General features: G+C 38.7%; 1 protein-coding gene across 2 annotated transcripts in view; it reads right to left on the reverse strand.

Moving 5' to 3' along the window:
- LOC126243987 (protein kinase C, brain isozyme) overlaps positions 1–18,773 on the reverse strand; it is a 199,633-nt gene that overhangs the window by 55,374 nt on the left and 125,486 nt on the right. For both annotated transcript variants that reach the window (XM_049948204.1, XM_049948203.1), the window contains exons 4-6: positions 14,580–14,708; positions 14,005–14,158; positions 1,314–1,542 (exon numbers count right to left, since the gene is read on the reverse strand). In XM_049948204.1, coding sequence (XP_049804161.1) covers positions 1,314–1,542; positions 14,005–14,158; positions 14,580–14,708 — 512 coding nt within the window. The remainder of the gene's footprint in view (positions 1–1,313; positions 1,543–14,004; positions 14,159–14,579; positions 14,709–18,773) is intronic.

Below are 18,773 nucleotides of genomic sequence, written 5' to 3' on the forward strand. Positions count from 1 at the left end.
AACTCTTGATTTTTCTTAATTCTTGCTTCCATTGTCATGTGAAATTTGAGAACTGCCTTTCTGGTGCCTTTACTTTTTTTTAAAAGCCATGCTGGTCATAATCTAACAGGTACTCAATTTTCTTTTCCATTCTTCTGTATATTATTCTAGTCAGCAACTTTGATACATAAGCTACGAAATTGATTATGCAATGTTAGCATGCTTATCTGCTCTTGCTACCATTGGGACTTGTATGGATATATTTTTTTGGTCTTCTGATATGTTTCCAGACCAAAAGGAAAATAAATGTATAGTAAATGAACACATACAGTGACTGAAATAATTCTGTGGTTGACAAGTGGGAACAGTGGAATGAGGTGTTGTCAGATGACAAACAGTATGTTAATACTGCCACATATTCAAGTTGGCTTTTATCTCAATAGAAGAGGCAACTCTGTGAGTACATACACTCTCAAGGATGATTTATGATTCCAGGGCTCTATTTGTTGTAGCTTAAATACTGATATTTCTGTAAGAGACTGGTTTATCTACTTTTACAAATAAAAACTGTGGTAGTTTAATCCATTTAATCTTATTCTGTAAGTGTTCACTATACATAAATCTATAAAGACAATTTTTAAAAAATAATCTCAGACAAGGGAAACAAGTAATAGATAACTGCATTAATTTCCCATGGCACTAATAGCGCCATAACTGTCTCTACATGTGCATGCATGGCAGCCACCTATGAACCTAAGAATACAGTATGTAAAACCTTTGCCCACCGTGTGACGGAGTTGACTTTTGCTAAGAATTGTTGCTCCCTGTATGGAGGGAACAGAAGAAATATTTTGTATTAATTCAGAAATCACATTAATGAATCATAATGTCAATATTTTCTTTAATTTATATATTATGCAACTTATAAGTTAAGAATCAGGGTTTTTAATTTCTGGTTAGTGTCACAGTAATTACTATGATTCCATATTAATGATTCATGTATTACAAATCATATGACATGATTTAAAACTTACTCATTACTTTAAAATCACTTTAGTTTAATGTCAAAAATTGCTTTTATGCATTTATGTCAAAAGATTTCAAGACCTCCAAATATCAGCAATATACGACAAATAAAACCAAATATCTCAATCTTTATCACAGCTTTCTTTGAAACTGATGATCCCTCTTCCACTCCCCTCTAACTTCCATGTACAAACATGCACAACAATGGCACTGTTGCACATGCAGGTCTATGAAACACATATGTGTTGATTCCATATATAATTAGGCATACACACAAATTTATATTCTGTTAAAATGATTATACTTACTCTCATCTGAGTTTTCAGTGAAGCAAGATCTGCACCCTCCTCAGGTACGGGGACATTGTAAAATTCTCCTTCCTCTTGTGTCAGGAGTTTGTACCACCCCTCAACTGGTGCTTTAATGAGCTCAGAGATGCCAAATGACAGGGAGCCCATAAAATCATTACGTGAAGTTCGATCCCAGTCCCACACTTCTATCAGAAGCCGCCTATCCTTGTCTTCTGGCTTCAGTTCACTGAGAAAGAAAAGTAATTAGACTATTAATAGATGAAGCTTCCGGTTAAAGAAAAACTAAGCCCTATGCCACAATTTGAACAAATATAATTTACCCTTTTTGAAGTGGAATGGAAACTGCACATTAAAATTGCAGATAATTTGTTGTATTAATTCTTAAGACTTTAAACAGTCTGTAGCAGCCACATGAGAGATAATATGGACTAGTGGTAAAAGTGCGCACAGTGGATATAAATGCTTCATTCAGGCCCTTGCTACACAGATCTTGAGGTCCAGGGTGACATTTCACCAAGAAGATTTTTTTTGTTATGATTTGTGGTCCTAATAGTGTTTGATACAACTCTCCATTCTTCTCTGCCTTGGGTATGTTTTATCATACTGTGTAGGTATGAACCATTTGAGTCTACTGACTGTATTTTTAGCCTTGGTCTTAATGTAGAATTTTCACACACTTTCCCTCATTGCCAAACGCACTACTCCTTGATGCCTTGGGATTTTTTTCTATCAGTGTATCCCTTCTTTTAATCAAATTATCCATAAAGCATTTTCCACCAGATTCAATGCAGTGTTTATTACTTATTCAAACCACCCATCTAGTTGCAGTATTTATTACTTACTTAAACTACCCATTTAGTTATCAGCATTCTTCTGTAAAACAATATTTGAAAAGTTCCTTTTGTCTGCAGCATTTGTCATCCAAGCTTCCATTCCACACAAGGTTACTCTTCAGAAAAATGCTTCCCAAAAAGCCTCCTTAACATTCAAATTTATATTTAATTAACAAATTTCTCTTCTTTGACAATACTTTTCTCATCTGAAAAAAATCAACAGCCAAATTTACCAGTTTTTCTTGTTGAATATTCCATAATGAAAGTTGTTTTGCAAATTTGAGTTCTTTCCAGAAGTTCTAATGATAACTGCATGAAAATCATTAGCCAACAATACAAAAGTAAAATTCCAAGCCAGACAGATTGTACCTCTCAAAACTGAAACATTAACTTTTAAAATGTTCTCCACAGTTCAGGCCAAAATCTTCCAGATTCAGTATTCCTTTGGATCACAATCACAGCCCTAAAAACTTCATCTTAATCTAGGATCTGTTAGCATTCAAGAGAGTTACACTTGGTGTACTAATTAAAAACTGAACAAATTTCAATTTGGAGTTGTCTTCCTATGTTACACAGTTGCTGTCTGAATGAAGTAGATACAAGCAGCCAAACAAAATTATTATGATAACGCAAGAAATAGTTTCTGTAGTGACAATAAATGATGGCTCACACACTGATTGTTCTCTTGTTGATTGGGATCAACCGTTCACAATACTGCAGCAAAATATAAAACTGTATACTACACTGCAGCAAAATATAAGGCTTTTAAGAACTCTAAGGAAGGCTGCATAGACTCAAAGAACTGACACAATACCAGTGTTATTTTATCTGCTTTCTATTCCATTAATGAACTGCATATGGCAAAAATTATTTTCAGCGTGACTGTGTGTAAGCAAAGATCATATTTTATCCTCATGGACACTGAGACCTATTTTGAAGGATAATATCTTTGTTAAACCATTTCGGAATGTGCCCTCTCACAATTTTAATGGTAGTCTCTATATGAGACACATTTCCATAGTGCTTCCCATTGGAGGACACTTTTACCTTAATGATATGAATCCATAATGAACTGTACCACTTTTATTTGAATTCTCCACATCTGTCCCATTAATACAACCTTGTAATGTTCCCATACTAAAGAATAGTACCAAAGTATTTTCAAATTAATTTGTGGTGTGAATGTAAAATAAATCATTCCAAATTATTAAGGTTTTTCTGTCAATTGATCCATGGGACTTCAAACTAATTAAGTAACTATGCCTATACTATTGGCTGCTACAGCACTTAAATTCCCACTCCCTTATCTGTAATGGTGTCTATCCCTCTCCATTGTTAATATTGACCAACTATCCACATCTCTGGGGACTAATACACGTAAGTGTTCACTGGGCCACCAGAGGGATGGTTTCTCTACCATAAAAAATCTGCACTTCTACAGCAAACACATTCTACAACCCACACAGCAGCTTTCTGTAGCAGTAATTTCAAAACAATCAAAATCCTAAGTGGAAAATAAACATCAGCATGTGGAGGGACTTCTCCTATACAACAAATGGAAGTGCTTAGCAATCGATGGGTGCAGCAGTAAGGAGTTAAACAGCATAGTTCAGTGTTAGAGAGGGAGGAACAGGTTAGCAGAAAGAGGAGAAGAATTGGAGGAGAAGGTGAAGGCAGGCTAGAGGAAAAAAAAGGAAAGATGGGGACAGTGGGAGAGGGGAAAAGGGGCAAAAGGGAGGAGAAGGAGGAAGAGGGTGGAGAGGTAGAAATGCAACTACCATGACTGGAAAGTACTGAAATATCTGATACAATGGTTTAGTGAAGCAGCTGATATATGTATACTTTTCATTCATAAATTGTCTTCTTAGTTTTTTGGTGTCATCATAGGGTTTTGAGTGAATAGCTAACGTCTTTGGGTGCTATAATGGAGGTTTTCCACTTTTTTTGTAATAATTTGTTGAAGAAGGAATGTATGGGATACTTTGTTATTTACATAACAAAGTTACAGAATTTATATGAAGTTTGGCCCTTTTATAAAAACTAAAATTGGTTACGAGTTTCGTTCCATTTTAAACCACTCTGTCTGTGTGGGCTAGTTTTGAACCGTGATAAACATTGATTGTAGTCATTGTGGCTGACACCTTTAGATACAGTCATCAACCACTCAGCAGAGTGCTGCTGGTTGCCAGCCTGCTAAGGCACCTGCAACTCAACCACAACACATCATGCTTGCAGCAGCCATTGGAGTACCTACTGGTGCCACATTCACTTGATACAGCACCAGTATCACTGGCACTAGCACCCTTCCGCAAGCCACATGACATTATTATGATTTACTGGTATTCTTCTGACCATATAGTATGCTACCCAGCTGCCCACCTATCGGTCAACATCAAGAGCTCATAGCTATGGTTCTCTGGCCCAGGAGTTGACCATGCAAGTGGTTTCACACTAGCCACAGCCTACAGCCTTGCATACCACATACAAACCGCATGGTCTTCAGGACTACTTCAGCCACGGACTACGCTCATGTAGGGATGTTTCCAATCTACATCAATGCTACGCTATCAGTTTGTATTGTTTTAGGGTGCAAAAACAAATAAGGTCATACAATCCCATGTCAGAACTGTAGAAGGGACAATGAAAAAGGAGTTAAAAGTGACTACACATTTAGTCCAATTGAGAGAAGGAAACACAGCTACAAACAGGTACTTGCTCTTGGAAAAAGGGCCATAAAATATGCTATAAAGACAACAGAAGCCCTGAACTAACGATTAAATATCCTTCGACATATTGCTATGACAGATAAAAAGTAAAATTCGGTCAACAGCCTGCACATCATTCACTAAAATGACCAATAACTCACATGACAAATATAAATTATAAGATAAGTGGTTAAAAAAAAGAGCATTCTGTCAGGAAATGGTGAACCGTCAAAGATTGAGGTCAACTGTGATGAAGCAAGGTTTCTCCCTTGTTTTGCCATCTGCCTCCTTAAATTCATTTTATTTTCATTTTTGCCTTATTACCATTAACATACATCAGTATAATCTGCATCTCCATAAAAGAGAAAGGTTGACCCTCAGACTTAAAGAATTAGCACCAGATCTAATTTTGTGCTTAGTTTTGTGTAAGTAATTAATTTACTAATTCATTTTGACTATTCCTACCTAATACTTATGTTATAAGGTGAAATCATTTAATTGTTTCATGACTTAAATTATGTTGTTGACTTGTAAACAAATATAAATTCTGTACTAATTATAAACATTTAGAAGAAGAAGTACTACCATTCTTAAGGTATTTATTTGTCTCTATTCAGAAACATGTTAGCAATACCAGGCCTTATTTATTTCCAAAATAATTACCTGGTTTGTCATGTTTGTGTAACTATATCTGTTAATTTCATTATTTAAACAAATAATTCAGCCTAACCTTTGTGATAGAAGTAACTGTTAAAGAGGAGGACTTTTTAGATACATTCAGTTATGTTTTAATTTTAACAATGTACAGTTTCAGTACCTATTATTGTGAGGATATAAAGGCCCAATTTTTGGTCCTGAAACAGTCAGTCCATGGTCGATTTTCAGACGAGAAACCTGCACAGGTTAGATCAGCAACAATGCCTTAACTTAACTGTGAAATAATTGTAACACAAACAGGCTGTGTGTTAAAACAATGACAGTGTCTGTTCAATAGTGTCACACATACCGTACTATTCTGTAAGAACTGTGCAGTTAGTTTTTTACTGCTCATAGACGTTCAACGGTAAACTATTGTAGCATTATGCTGACATTTGCCTGCAAACTATAAATGAGGCTTATCAAAAGTTAACCAATAGTGAAATGGTCAGATTAACTGTGTAATGTTGGGGGTTGTGACCAGTGAAAGTAAATAACTGTGAAACGCAACTGTGCAGCTGTTGGCTACATCATTTACAGAGTCAGTGTTGAACTTCCAGCCCCCATTTTTCAGCCAGTGTAACAACACAGTACAGCAACACTGAGGACTGTCAACGAAGAAATAAAGCAGGTGAACATCACACATTGAGCACAAAGTTGTGGGAGAGCACCACTTTACAGATAGTGATGGATGTAAAGACAGTGCCCAATACACAACCCAACTAAAATGATCTCCTCACAGTGAGAGGGTCAAGAGGAGATCAGCCAAGCCTTTGGGAGAGGTTTAATTCCCCAGAGCTTGTTCCCATGAACGGAAGATCAGAATGATGTGAGCAGGGACCCACATAAACATTACAATGGCTCCATCACGAGTGAGTAAGTGAAAGCTTTTCTGGAGTCGCTGCACTAAGGGAGGCTCTGAAGGACACAGAGAGTCCGAGAAGATGACAGAATTGAAAAGCCTGTGTCACCGGATGTACTGCATGGTGTGGTACAGGGTGAAATCGTCGGTGTCCATGATCAAGACACACTTGATACCATGGTCAGTCTGAGAGCCATCAGTGTATTCAAAGGTACTATCACAAACTTCTGAACTAAGGTTGAGAAACTTACTATGATAGAGCGAGTCTGAAGTAGTGTCCTTAGGAAGCTAATGAAGTCCAAGGTGGACACATGCCACTGCACAAAGCCATAGTGGTGAAGGGTTCCCACCAATCGGGAAAGTGGGAAGTAGCATTAAGTAAAGCTGCCAGAGCAATAGCCGAAAGTGAACTCCAAGAGACAACAGAGAAGAGGGATGCACCCCACACTGGCGAGCAAAGGAGTCACTGAAGGAGACGGCACACAATGGGTGGCCAGACATGGCAAACAAATGGCACACGTATCTGCTGAGGAGAAAATCATGGCAGTATGACAGCAGTAGTTTGACAGCTTCTGCGTACAGATTTTCAACCAGGCTAGCATAAAAGGCACCAGTGGCTAAACAGATGCCATGACAGTTGGTTGTATTGAGACGGTGTAAGATGGACAGATGTGCAGATGCATAAACAAAGCACCCGTAGTCTAGTTTCAAATGGATTAGGGACTGGTACAAACGGAGAATGGTGGTCCAATCCGCTCCCCAGGAAGTACTGCTGAGGACATGTATGATATTGAGAGACTGCATACAGCAGGCGGCCAGGTATGACGTGGGAGGACCAAGAAAGTTTCCTATTGAGAATGAGGACCAGGAATTTCATAGTTTCAACAAACGGAAGAGCAACAGGTCCAAGAAGTAAAGACGCTGGAAGAAACCACTACACAGCCAGAAATTCATACAAACAATTTTGTCATTGGAAAAGCGAAAGCCATTGTTGATGCTCCACAAGTAAAGACAAGCGAGACAATACTGAAGGTGCCACTCAAGGAGACAAGTCCATGGAGAACTGCAATATATGGCAAAATTGGAAACAAAAAGGGAGCTGGAGGTGCCCGGCAGGAGATAGACCATAATAGCAAAGTGGAAAACGTTCAGAATGGAACCCTGAGGCACACCGTTTTCCTGGATAAAGGTGTCCAACAAGGCAGAACCCACATGTACCTTGAAAACTCAGTCTTTTAAAAGTTCCTGAATGAAATAGGGCAGACGGCTTTGGAAGCCCCACGTGTAGAGAGTACAGAGGATATCAGTCCTCCAGCAGGTGTTATAGGCTTTACCCAAATCAAAAAACATGGCCACAGGATGGTATTTCTACAGAAAACCATTCATGACATGGGTTGACATAGTGATGAGATGGTCAACTGCAGAAAGGCGTGCTAGAAATCGACATTGTGCAATGGTTAGTACATTGTGAAACTCAAGCCACCATATCATCCGGGCACGAATCATACATTCCATTGCTTTACAAACACAGCTGGTGAGAGAAACTGAGCAATAGCTAAAGAAGGTGTTTGTCCTTACTGGGCTTAGGCATGGGTATGACAGTGGCTTCATGCTAGCATCTAGGAAACTTGCCGTCTGCCCAAATGCGATTGTACATATGAAGGAAAAATGATTGTTCATACCTCAGGTCTCACCTCACAAACACCTGACAGAGGGTCCAATTGGCAATTTGGGAAGGTAACAGCTCAGGCAAACATCTCTACTTGGACCTGGCCTGTACCAGGGGGTACATGCGAATGCTACCTGTTGACCCATGGACGGGAATATGCATTACCCAGTCACCTGTTATGCAACAGATGCATGGGCCAGCCTTCAGGAGTTCACAGGGAGGAAGAAGAAAAAGAGGACTCTCAAACGCCAAAGTGGAGGAAGGATAGGAAAAGGGGACCAAAGAAAGAAAAAAGAATAAGAAAACAGTGGAGGGGTTGTTCTGATGTCAGGCTACTGAAAATGCAGAGCACAGTCCCAAAAACATCCCAGACATGTTTCCCACGAGGGGTGAAAAAAATAGCAAATGGATAAACATGCAGCATGGAAAGGAAAAGACACTGCAAAGGCAGGGTCCCACGGTGGCCAAGCACAAACTCACCGAAGAGTGGTGAGCCCCCTGAGGAGTCACCCTATTAGGATGGGCAGGGTACTTAACTCAGAAGCTGTATCTGCATCATGGCATGGCTCCTACATTCAAGAAACTGTTATTCTGTTTGTGTCAGATCAGAACTATTTTTAAGTGGTGTTACTTCAGAAACTGTTTTCTGTTGTACTTGTTTAAAGTACTGTGTAATGAAGTTCCATCATTTTCTTGGGTACCTGGGCACATCTGTTCATTGTACCATACACCTCCCATGAAGGATGCAACAATGACACACCAGAAAGTCAAAATAAATGTACCAAATGTGAGTTTTAAGCAGTATTACTGTAGTTTTGTAGAAAAACTATGAATGTCCAGTATTATAAACAATGTACAATCATTCTAATAGAGAAATATTAATTTTAAATGAATTATCCAGCAACTCAGTAAACAGCTAAAACACTCATGCGGTCACCCAATCTCAGTTGCACATTGCCTTTCTAACAACTTCAAAACAAAAATTTTATTTCCAGTATTTCATATAATTATTGCCCAAATGTAATAATTTAAAATACTCCATAATCTACTCACTAAGAGATGTAATCTTACATTAAAGGTTTAACACAATAAATCAAGTATTAAAATTGTTATGTCTTGAGGGTGCATAACTCATGCCACACATAATACACAGCTATATTGATACAGTATTTGTGAATGAAAGTACTTAACTTCTGAAACATAATTTCAAACTTTTCAGAAACTTTTTCTCACTGACACCCCCAACAAAATGATGAAAGTTAAAAAGTTTATTGCTTATTACATTTTGTGACATTTTAATTTATAACTTCTTTACTACTAACTTTATTTGCAACACTGTATCCGCATATACCACTAAATGTACCCGCAAAATAATATCATTGTACTTTTGTGCTGCAAAAAGGTGTCATGGGCAAATACAGGATTTTCTTAAGGTTTTCTCTGACTAGTACTAAGCCAAATCAAATGAAGTCAGTGCACCACGCAGCAACCAGAATGCAAACAGGCAGAGCTGATACTACAAATAACATGACACACCCTGGAAGCTATTGCTTCACCTTGCTTGAGTGAGAAGTCTGAATCACTGATGCAGCAACATGAGATTACTGAGGAGGGACCATAACATCATTCTGACAGCACAGCATGATGCTGCAAAACGAATAAATGTTATGCAAGAACACCTATCAGCCCACCGACATGTTGGAAAGCACCAAGTTGAAGTGCTCAAAGCCACTTTTGTGAGACTGAGGTGTGATGAAGAATGTGGATGAGCCCAGAAAATGTTGACACATGCAGTCATCCTCGGCAAGAGAGAACGTCATTGCCTCAGATGAAAAGCAATACGTACTTAGGCTGCCTACCACTATGCTGTTCAGTTACAGTGAGCCTGCTATGATACAGACCCTGTGAGATCCTGTCTACCATTTGCCAGATGATTTCTGCCTTCAAGATTGCTGACTACCCAGTCTGCTACCCCTGGTAACTGTGAGCTGCCAACATCTCATCTCATCTGCTGATATGGAGTCCTGGTGACTTCTAACACCAGCTTGATGAGAGCCAAACTCACAGTGTTTGGCACTCTACCGACCTGTTGTCATATCTGGAAGGTACACTAGTCTGTTGTCCCTTACTTGCACTTGGAAGGAGACACTGGCATCCATGCCCTACCTCTAATTGGGACATCATGCTGTAACCCTGCACTAGTACCTACATTCCATGCAGAGCTGCTGTAGTTTTCTCTCTCTCTCTCTCTCTCTCTCTCTCACACACACACACACACACACACACACACACACACACACACATACACACACACAGACCTTCAACATCCAAATGAGTGTCCTAGTGAAAAGCAGTCAGAATCTGGTGGTTGAGATCACTGTGCAAGCTATAGCTTCTGCCCACTACCTCGTATGGTGCCCTGGTGTTACGGAGACAACGGCTTTGACAATCTGCTAAGGTGGATGAGTCAGCACGTTGCGAGGCTATACAATTTGCCCACTGCCCTTGCCACAGCCGTGGAAATGATTTAATTGTAACACTTAAAATGAATAAATATATGTCTTACTAATGCTATTTCATTAGGGCACAGAGTGCCATCTGGCCTTCACCACTGTGCTACATGCTTCACCATCCTGCGACTGTAAGGTTTCTCAGCCCAGGCTCTTACAATATACAGTTATGGCAATATGACATTGTAAACATTGAGATGCATGAAAAACTAGCTGCTTTGTAAATGGGTGTTCAATTCTTTAAAGAAGCAGTGATAGCCATTACTAGTGTATAATGTAATGCTAATCGTTATACTTTTATACACAGTCCAGTCACATTAATGTGATGACCTGTCAAAAGTCTGAATAACCACATTTTGCATGGGCACTGAGGTTCTGGTCAATACCAACAGCAATCTGGTGTGATGAAGACTTCAGTGCCATGGCCAGCTGCACTAGGTTTCTCGATTGAGGATCCATGGTGCGTACAACACGATGCAGGTGTCCCACATAGTCTTGATTGAGTTTAAATCCGGGGAGTTTGGTGGCCAAGGGAGTACAGTAATCTCATCCTGGTGCTCTTCAAACTATGCATGTACACTACTGCCATCTACAGCCCTTGGTGCACCACAGTTGTCTTAATTCCAGTTTTGAATAGCGCCAATTTGCTGTGCATTGTATACGTCTTGCGTTGTCCTGAGGTAGAGGCCATAATGACAAGGAAAAACAACCTGTGTATGGGGGTGAACATGGTCCCCAAGGATAGATACATACATTTGTTGATCCACTGTGCCTTTCAGAATGATGAGATCACCCAGAGAATGCCACAAAAGCACTTACCAGAGCCTAACACTCCCCCTCTCCAGCCTGTACCATTCTGACAATTGTTGCGGGATGTTTGCTTTCAGATGTTTCATGCCGTACACACCAATGGCCAGCTGTCTGATGGAGCACACAATGTGACTCACCTGAAAATGCCACCTTTCACCACTCAGACGACATCCAGTTGCAATACTGGTGTCCAAATTGCAGCCTTTGTCACCAAGGAACAGCATGGATGTATGAACCAGGTGCCTGCTGAAAAGGACCATACACAGCAACATTTGCATAACGGTCTTTGATGAGACACTGTTGATAGCCGCTTGGTTCATCTTGACAGTCAGTTGCTCAACAGGTGCACATTTAATTGCCCATACACATCTGCAGAGCCGTCATTCACTGCTGCCATCTACGGCCTGTGGTGCACCAGACTTGCCTCGATGCCAATTTTGGATAGTGCTATTCAGCCATACACGGTATACTTTAAACACAGCAGCATGAAAGCAGATCATAAATTTAGCAATTTTGGAAATGGTTTCACCTTTGGCCTAAAAGCCAAGGAACATGCCGTTTTGGATGCCAGATAAATCCCTCCATTTCCATATTATGACAATCACTGCACTGAAACTTCCTGGAAGATTAAAACTATGTGCCAGACTGAGACTCGAACTCAGGACCTCTACCTTTTGCGGGCAAGTGCTCTTGGTAGAGCACTTGCCCGCGAAAGGCAAAGGTCCCAAGTTCGAGTCTCGGTCCGGCACATAGTTTTAATCTGCCAGGAAGTTTCATATCAGCGCACACTCCGCTGCAGAGTGAAAATATCATTCTGGGATCACTGCACTGTTTTCCTTGTGCTCCCAACACGATTTGTGTGCCCTCCATTGCTAGTGCTGCCACCTGCCATCTGTGAACAGTTATTGTACATTGACACTGAACAGAGGCATTGGTCACATTAATGTGACTGGACTGTGTAAATACGAATGCAGTGGATGTAGCTCTTTGTGTTAAACTGAGATGGACACTGACTGGACTGTATAATTTTTGCCTTGTATGTTAAAGCAAAAACTGAGAGAGCTATTGTCTCATTAATATAATCAAATCTGGGACCAACACATCTCATAACCACGGTTAGGTGTTACAGTTTTAACTTTAATTTTCCTGCCTCCATCACTGGCATGTAGTGTTAAAAATTTGGATCTGTAGTATTACATTCACCCGCTAAAAAACTTTCATAAAAGTATTAATTTTGACATATTTTGGTGGGGTAGCAATTTTAAAATGGGAAGGGGGTGAAGCTAGGGAGAGGGGGATAGATGTGGAGAGTGAGAGACATGGGGACATGAAGGGAATGGGGAGATACGTGAAGAGTGGGGAAGGGGGCAGGGAGAAGAGAGAGGAGGAGAATTTATAGGAGGAAGAGGAATCGATAGGGGATAGGAAGTGTGTACATTCTGTACATACATGCTCAGACAAAATATATACTTTTGAAAGTTGGGCTATAGTGTTTTAGCACATTATTCATGACTATCTTAGCTGGGAGTAGGTCAAACTGTGATGGTGGCAGAGATGTTAGGAGAAAATAAAATACATACAATGCTCGCCTGGTAACAGTAAATTTGTTTCATGCAACATTAATAACAGTCACCACAAAGCCTAACCAAAAATTTTTGCATTTAAATGCAATGCTTTTTGATGATAATCTGGTGAGCTGAAGATAAAGTGAGACTGAGATCCAACAACAGCCGGAAAGCAAGAATCAGTTGTGTGTTATGGAATGAGATTCCTTGGCAAAGAAGAGTGAAGTGGTAGTAACAAGACAAGACGAGGACAGACCAGATACTCAAAGTTCCATAAGGCTCTTGGATCTGCCACCAAATTATGTATTGAAAATCTCACAGTATTCCTTCAAGGCAACTACTTGACATCATCAGTTGGTAGAGGCATGCCAGCAATACCCAGCAGCCAGCATCTGACAATATCGAGAAGTTACCTCAAAGGGATACTGTGGGATTTACAAAGAAATGAAATCTGTTTGACAAAAAGAAAACACACACACACACACACACACACACACACACACACACACACACACAAACAACCAAAGAGTCTCATGCACAGAAAATCTCAGACCAAGATGGGAACTGAACCCAGGCCCCACGATCGAGAGACAGAAATGCTAACAACAAGACCAGGAGTGGCTGACTGTAGGATTTATAAAATGTGATCTGATGGCAGACCAGAAAGCCATACATTGATTATATTACACTTAGGTTGTGGATTGAGGAAAGTGGGAGAAATGGGAGAATTTTTCCAGTAGCATTAGGTGCCTAGTTTGAAACAAAGAAGTATTAACTGTTCTTACATCCTCTCTTGTCTCCTTCTCACACTAATAATTAACCTGAGTGTATAATCCTTTGATAAAGAAAGAAGGAAATTAACAGATCAACATCTGGAAAAGGAAATAAGGGAAATATGCACAATTAATTCTGTTATGAGTACACATCATCAGTGGATTATGCCAGACACTTAAATTCCCACTTCAAAAAATGGAATAACTTCTCAATTTACAACCTCTACACTTAAATACAGAATTTAACAAGTCAACAAATACTCACAATGTTATTGTCTCATTCCAAACAGGGTTCAGAGAGGAACGGATTGTCTTTGTTTTCTTCTTTATGCTGTCTGTATCAGGTATGAGCTTGAGTTTTACATATGGATCAGATGAACCATTTGGATCCATTGGAATTAGGTTTCGGCCTTGGCGAACTGCAAATTTATAAGAGAAAGTCTCACATGCATGCCTGAAAGAACAGATGCTGCTGCTGATCCACAGCTGTATGAAATACTTCAAAATTAATTCGCTCACTGCAATTTATGGACATCAGCTGTATTAGATATAAATCTATGCACTGGACCAAGACTTGAAGCCAGATTTCCCATTCACGATAAGCAGGAAATCTGGCACAAATTTTCACATGTCATTATCGAGTAGTAGATACAGCTGAAGTCAAGGAATTCAGTGTCAGTCAATTAATTATAAAGAGAAAATTTGTCGACCGAAATTCAAATTAAAAATAATATTTTTCACAGAACAAAAACAGACAAGATTGAGAAAACACAATGAACAGAATTTCAATTAGGAAGTTCAAAAAGATGAAGGATTCCAGTCATTTCTGCATTTACTCACTTTCAATAGTCAATTTGTTGCCAGCACAAATAATCTTCAGTTCAATTCGCCCTCTTCTTTCCGTGTGATCGCAGCCACATAGGTTAGGAACCGTCTCCACACAGCGTTTGTGCACGTTCATGTCACATGCTGCAACACTCGACACACTCAACACAGAAAACTATCCCTCTTAATGTTAGTCTATGTTTGCATGTTAATGTGACAAGTTTTACTTGTTGAGCCAGTCTTTTTGAAGTCATGCTAAAGGATTTTCTTCTAGTCAGTTGTTGGGAAAATAGCCTAACAGAGTAGCCTCATTAATTCACTCATGAAAACTGCACATTAATTACTGTTAACTGTTTAATACCGTGTTTTAAGTGATTTATGCAAATTCTGCCCTTTATTAGATATAACTAAAAATATTTCCCACTTGTTTTGAGCATGTATCTTACTTTTGGTTCGTTGATAGATATTTACAAAAGTACAGGTTCAGATTAAGGACAAGTACATAAAAACATTGTGCATGGTTGCTTAAAAGGCTGTGCTGTTTATGAGCACTTTAATTTTTTGAAGTAGAGATGCTGACAATGATGCACAGTGATGAACAACATGAAAAACATCTGAAAACAAGAGATAAAGAAATACTGCAGGGAGTACAAATCACAAATCACCGCCCCCTCCCCCCCCCCCCTTTGTTTTTAGAATGGTAGTACCAACACTTTTGACAAACTGGAAAACAAATGACCCCCTTCAGTTTCCTCCCAACTGTAAATAACAGTCAACAAAAGAAAGATGCTATCATCTTATGCTGGCAAAAAGTGTTATGATTAAAATGCAGAATCATACCAGGTATGAAATGGAAACTGTTCACCAAGTAGAAACAAGCTTCAGTCTTCCTTTATAAAAATTTCTGTCACTACATTTCTAAGGCACAAAACTCAAAAATACTGTTCAAAACTGTCAGAAGCATGGTCTCCAGCAAAAGAGCAGTATCCATAAAAATCATTGGCGTCAGACAATCAGTGTCCCTTTATTATTCGAATCACAGGAATATATTGATACTGAAAATATAAAATTGAGTAATTTCACCCAGATTAATGGTTGGAAGGTGGTAAAAATACATCAAAGAAGTGATTTAGGTCAGTTTAAAACCCAGATACAGAAAAACTTTTTCAGTTAAGAAATCTGTAATGTTAAATATTGTTTGTAAACTGCTTATTGGTTTATTAAATGACTATGAAGTTTATGTCTTCTGAACACTGTATCACACTGTTCACAGATTGTGGATCTGTTTGTATGTGTACTACGCAGAATACTTTTACCAAAGTTTTGGTTCAAAAATTCCATTTCTGACTAATCTGGGAACAACAGAGAAAAACTAGAAAAGACAACACATCGTAAGGAACTCAAACAAGTTGTGGAACATAATGAGCATGGTAGCTGGTAGAACAGCTTATGTTTCATTTTTGGAAAACAATGAAGAAAATGGCTCTGAGCACTATGGGACTCAACTGCTGAGGTCATTAGTCCCCTAGAACTTAGAACTAGTTAAACCTAACTAACCTAAGGACATCACAAACATCCATGCCCGAGGCAGGATTCGAACCTGTGACCGTAGCGGTCCTGCGGTTCCAGACTGCAGCGCCTTTAACCGCACGGCCACTTCGGCCGGCGAAAACAATGAAGACAAAAGACACACAATACAAGGGTGTCACTGAATCTGTAGTTGTGCCAATGTGTAAACAATATACACACATCAGGGCAGAAAAAGCAACTGGTATATTCAAAATGTTGTACTTGAAGTTTTTCCATGACATATTTTCAACAATAATTTTTTTCTTTTAAAAATGAAATCTACTCTTTCATTTCCAGTTTTAAAGCTGTGCATTAAAATCTTAAGTATCAATTATTGAAAATAACAGCATATTGATGAGGCAATGGAAAGTCCTGGTGGGATGCAAATGTTAAGAAGTAAAGGTAACAAGATATTCTTAATGTAACATATTATTGCATTTTAGTAAAATTTGCTATTTAAGGCAAGGAACCCAAAAATTACCAGTAAAAAACTAATAGTAAGAGTGAAAGCTCTCTTTAATATGAACAATTTAAATTTATTTTATTGCTACAAGAGAACAATGTGTGAGTCTAGTAACTGTAAGCATACTGAAGGAAAGCAACCTCATGACATAATGATGTTCAGCTATCAAATTTATCCAAGCATATTACCCAAAAAACTGAATAGACAAAACAGTAAAATTAGTATCATACATACTGAGATTTCCCAGTTTAATATCGGAAAGAGCAAAATATAGTTTCAGTCATCTCTCTCCAGCTAAATTTGTACGATGCTACACTGTATGCAGTAAACATGTAACTACCTGGGAATATATTAATGAACTTAATTTTAATTAATAAAGTAAGTAAATTCAACAAAAGATAAGCTTCTTGAGAATTCATTAAGCACAGACAAAATAATATGCTACTCTACTTTTTCAAAATTTGTACAGAGCTTCAGATAAATAAACATGAAATGCATTAAGTTACATAAGAATAGAACATTGTTAAAGAAGCTACTTTTCAATGTAATGCAGGATACTAGTGGTGGTATTTACAACAAACAAATTTTCTCTGTTATGAAAAGGATTGAAGTAGATAAACTTGCAAAACCGAATTCTTGGAAGAACTGCACTGAGGAACCAACCAGATGAAACCCATAAATTTATGTGGACTATACTTTACGTATCTCATTCACTGCAGTTGAGATTTACCTTCTGTACAAGGACCATAACAGTACACAGCAAACACTACATTAAGCTGACACAACAGAGATGACATAAAACCAAACTGAAGTGGAGCATTTGCAATAAAGGGCACATTGCAGAAAAGGGAGAATAAGAATAAGAAAGTGTTATACAAAGACAGAAAAAATCTAATGAAACTACAATAAAGAAGGGAAGGGAGAAGAAGCATGTGGAGGGCCGCTCAAATATCCAACAAATGTGTATGACTTTTTAAGAGTGCTAAGGTCAGTTTAATACAGTACAGTATCAGTGAAATAAGTCAAGCTACTCACTGTACATTTTAGTTGTCTCCCTGAAATGAGCATCCATGATACTAGATCCTGTACTTCATAATCTAAAAACACAGTCAACAGCTCTATTTTGTGTAAGCTATTATTGCATACCACCCCAACACACTAACAGAGTTGTAATGCTGCAAGGCATTCAATGCAACTCAACTGCCGCCATCCAGCAGTAGTAAACATGCATGGCAGGTTAAGCTATTGTCTTGCATCATCTCTATTTTCCCTGTAATTATGACATCATTGCAGGAGTCTTTTTACTGAAGAAATTCTCATTTCACATCTCTGAACTTCTGAAACTGACACTCTGTGCTGAAGGTTGTAAAATGAGGGAATATTATTCTTCTTACCTCTTGTGACAGCTATCACTGGTTTAACTGTCCATTTTCTCATGTTGATGCAGTGACCTTTTTTTCTTTCAATTGAAGGCAGGAAGGAGATTAGTGACTAATGACAGGGACATTTAACTGTGGGCAAACTTTCAACTGGTGTTGGCTGACTAATGGCTCTAGATATTTACATTAATTTCCCCGCCATAACACAAGAAACAATTGCAAATAGACCAGTGTCTATATCAGTAGCTGCTAATTTCTTCCTCCAATGATTAGAAAAGGAATGCATTGGACCAATGAAAGACAGATGGCTTCATAAGCAATAGTAATTCTCACAACTATGAGATATTAGGATTTGGCAGGGGTATGGAACAAACTCTCTTGTCATTTCCCATGATGTTCGATGAACACATGATGTCTTTATATTAAACAGTAATATCTCACAAACAGAAAAGAAAAAGAAGTGCCCTTGACAGCACACACATTACAAGAACTACTTCACATCACACATAGTTGCCTACTTCTGTCACAGAATCCAATTAGTTGGTCTGACAGGCCATACACTTGAGACACTGGAGGAATAGTCAAGGATGTATCTTTGTCCAAAAAATCCAATTCAATTTTTTTGCAGTTTCCCTAAAGCACTCAAAGAAAATGTCAGGATGATTATTTTAACAGTATTGAGACTGATTTATCTCCAATTATTGCAAACAGTTGCTTGCACTATGACACAATGGATGACCAAATCCAAAAACAAGAATGGAAAATGTTGGTTCCTCAAAAATTTTATGTGTCATCTAC

Source organism: Schistocerca nitens, chromosome 1 (genome assembly GCF_023898315.1).
Source record: "Schistocerca nitens isolate TAMUIC-IGC-003100 chromosome 1, iqSchNite1.1, whole genome shotgun sequence".
Lineage (NCBI taxonomy): Eukaryota > Metazoa > Arthropoda > Insecta > Orthoptera > Acrididae > Schistocerca > Schistocerca nitens.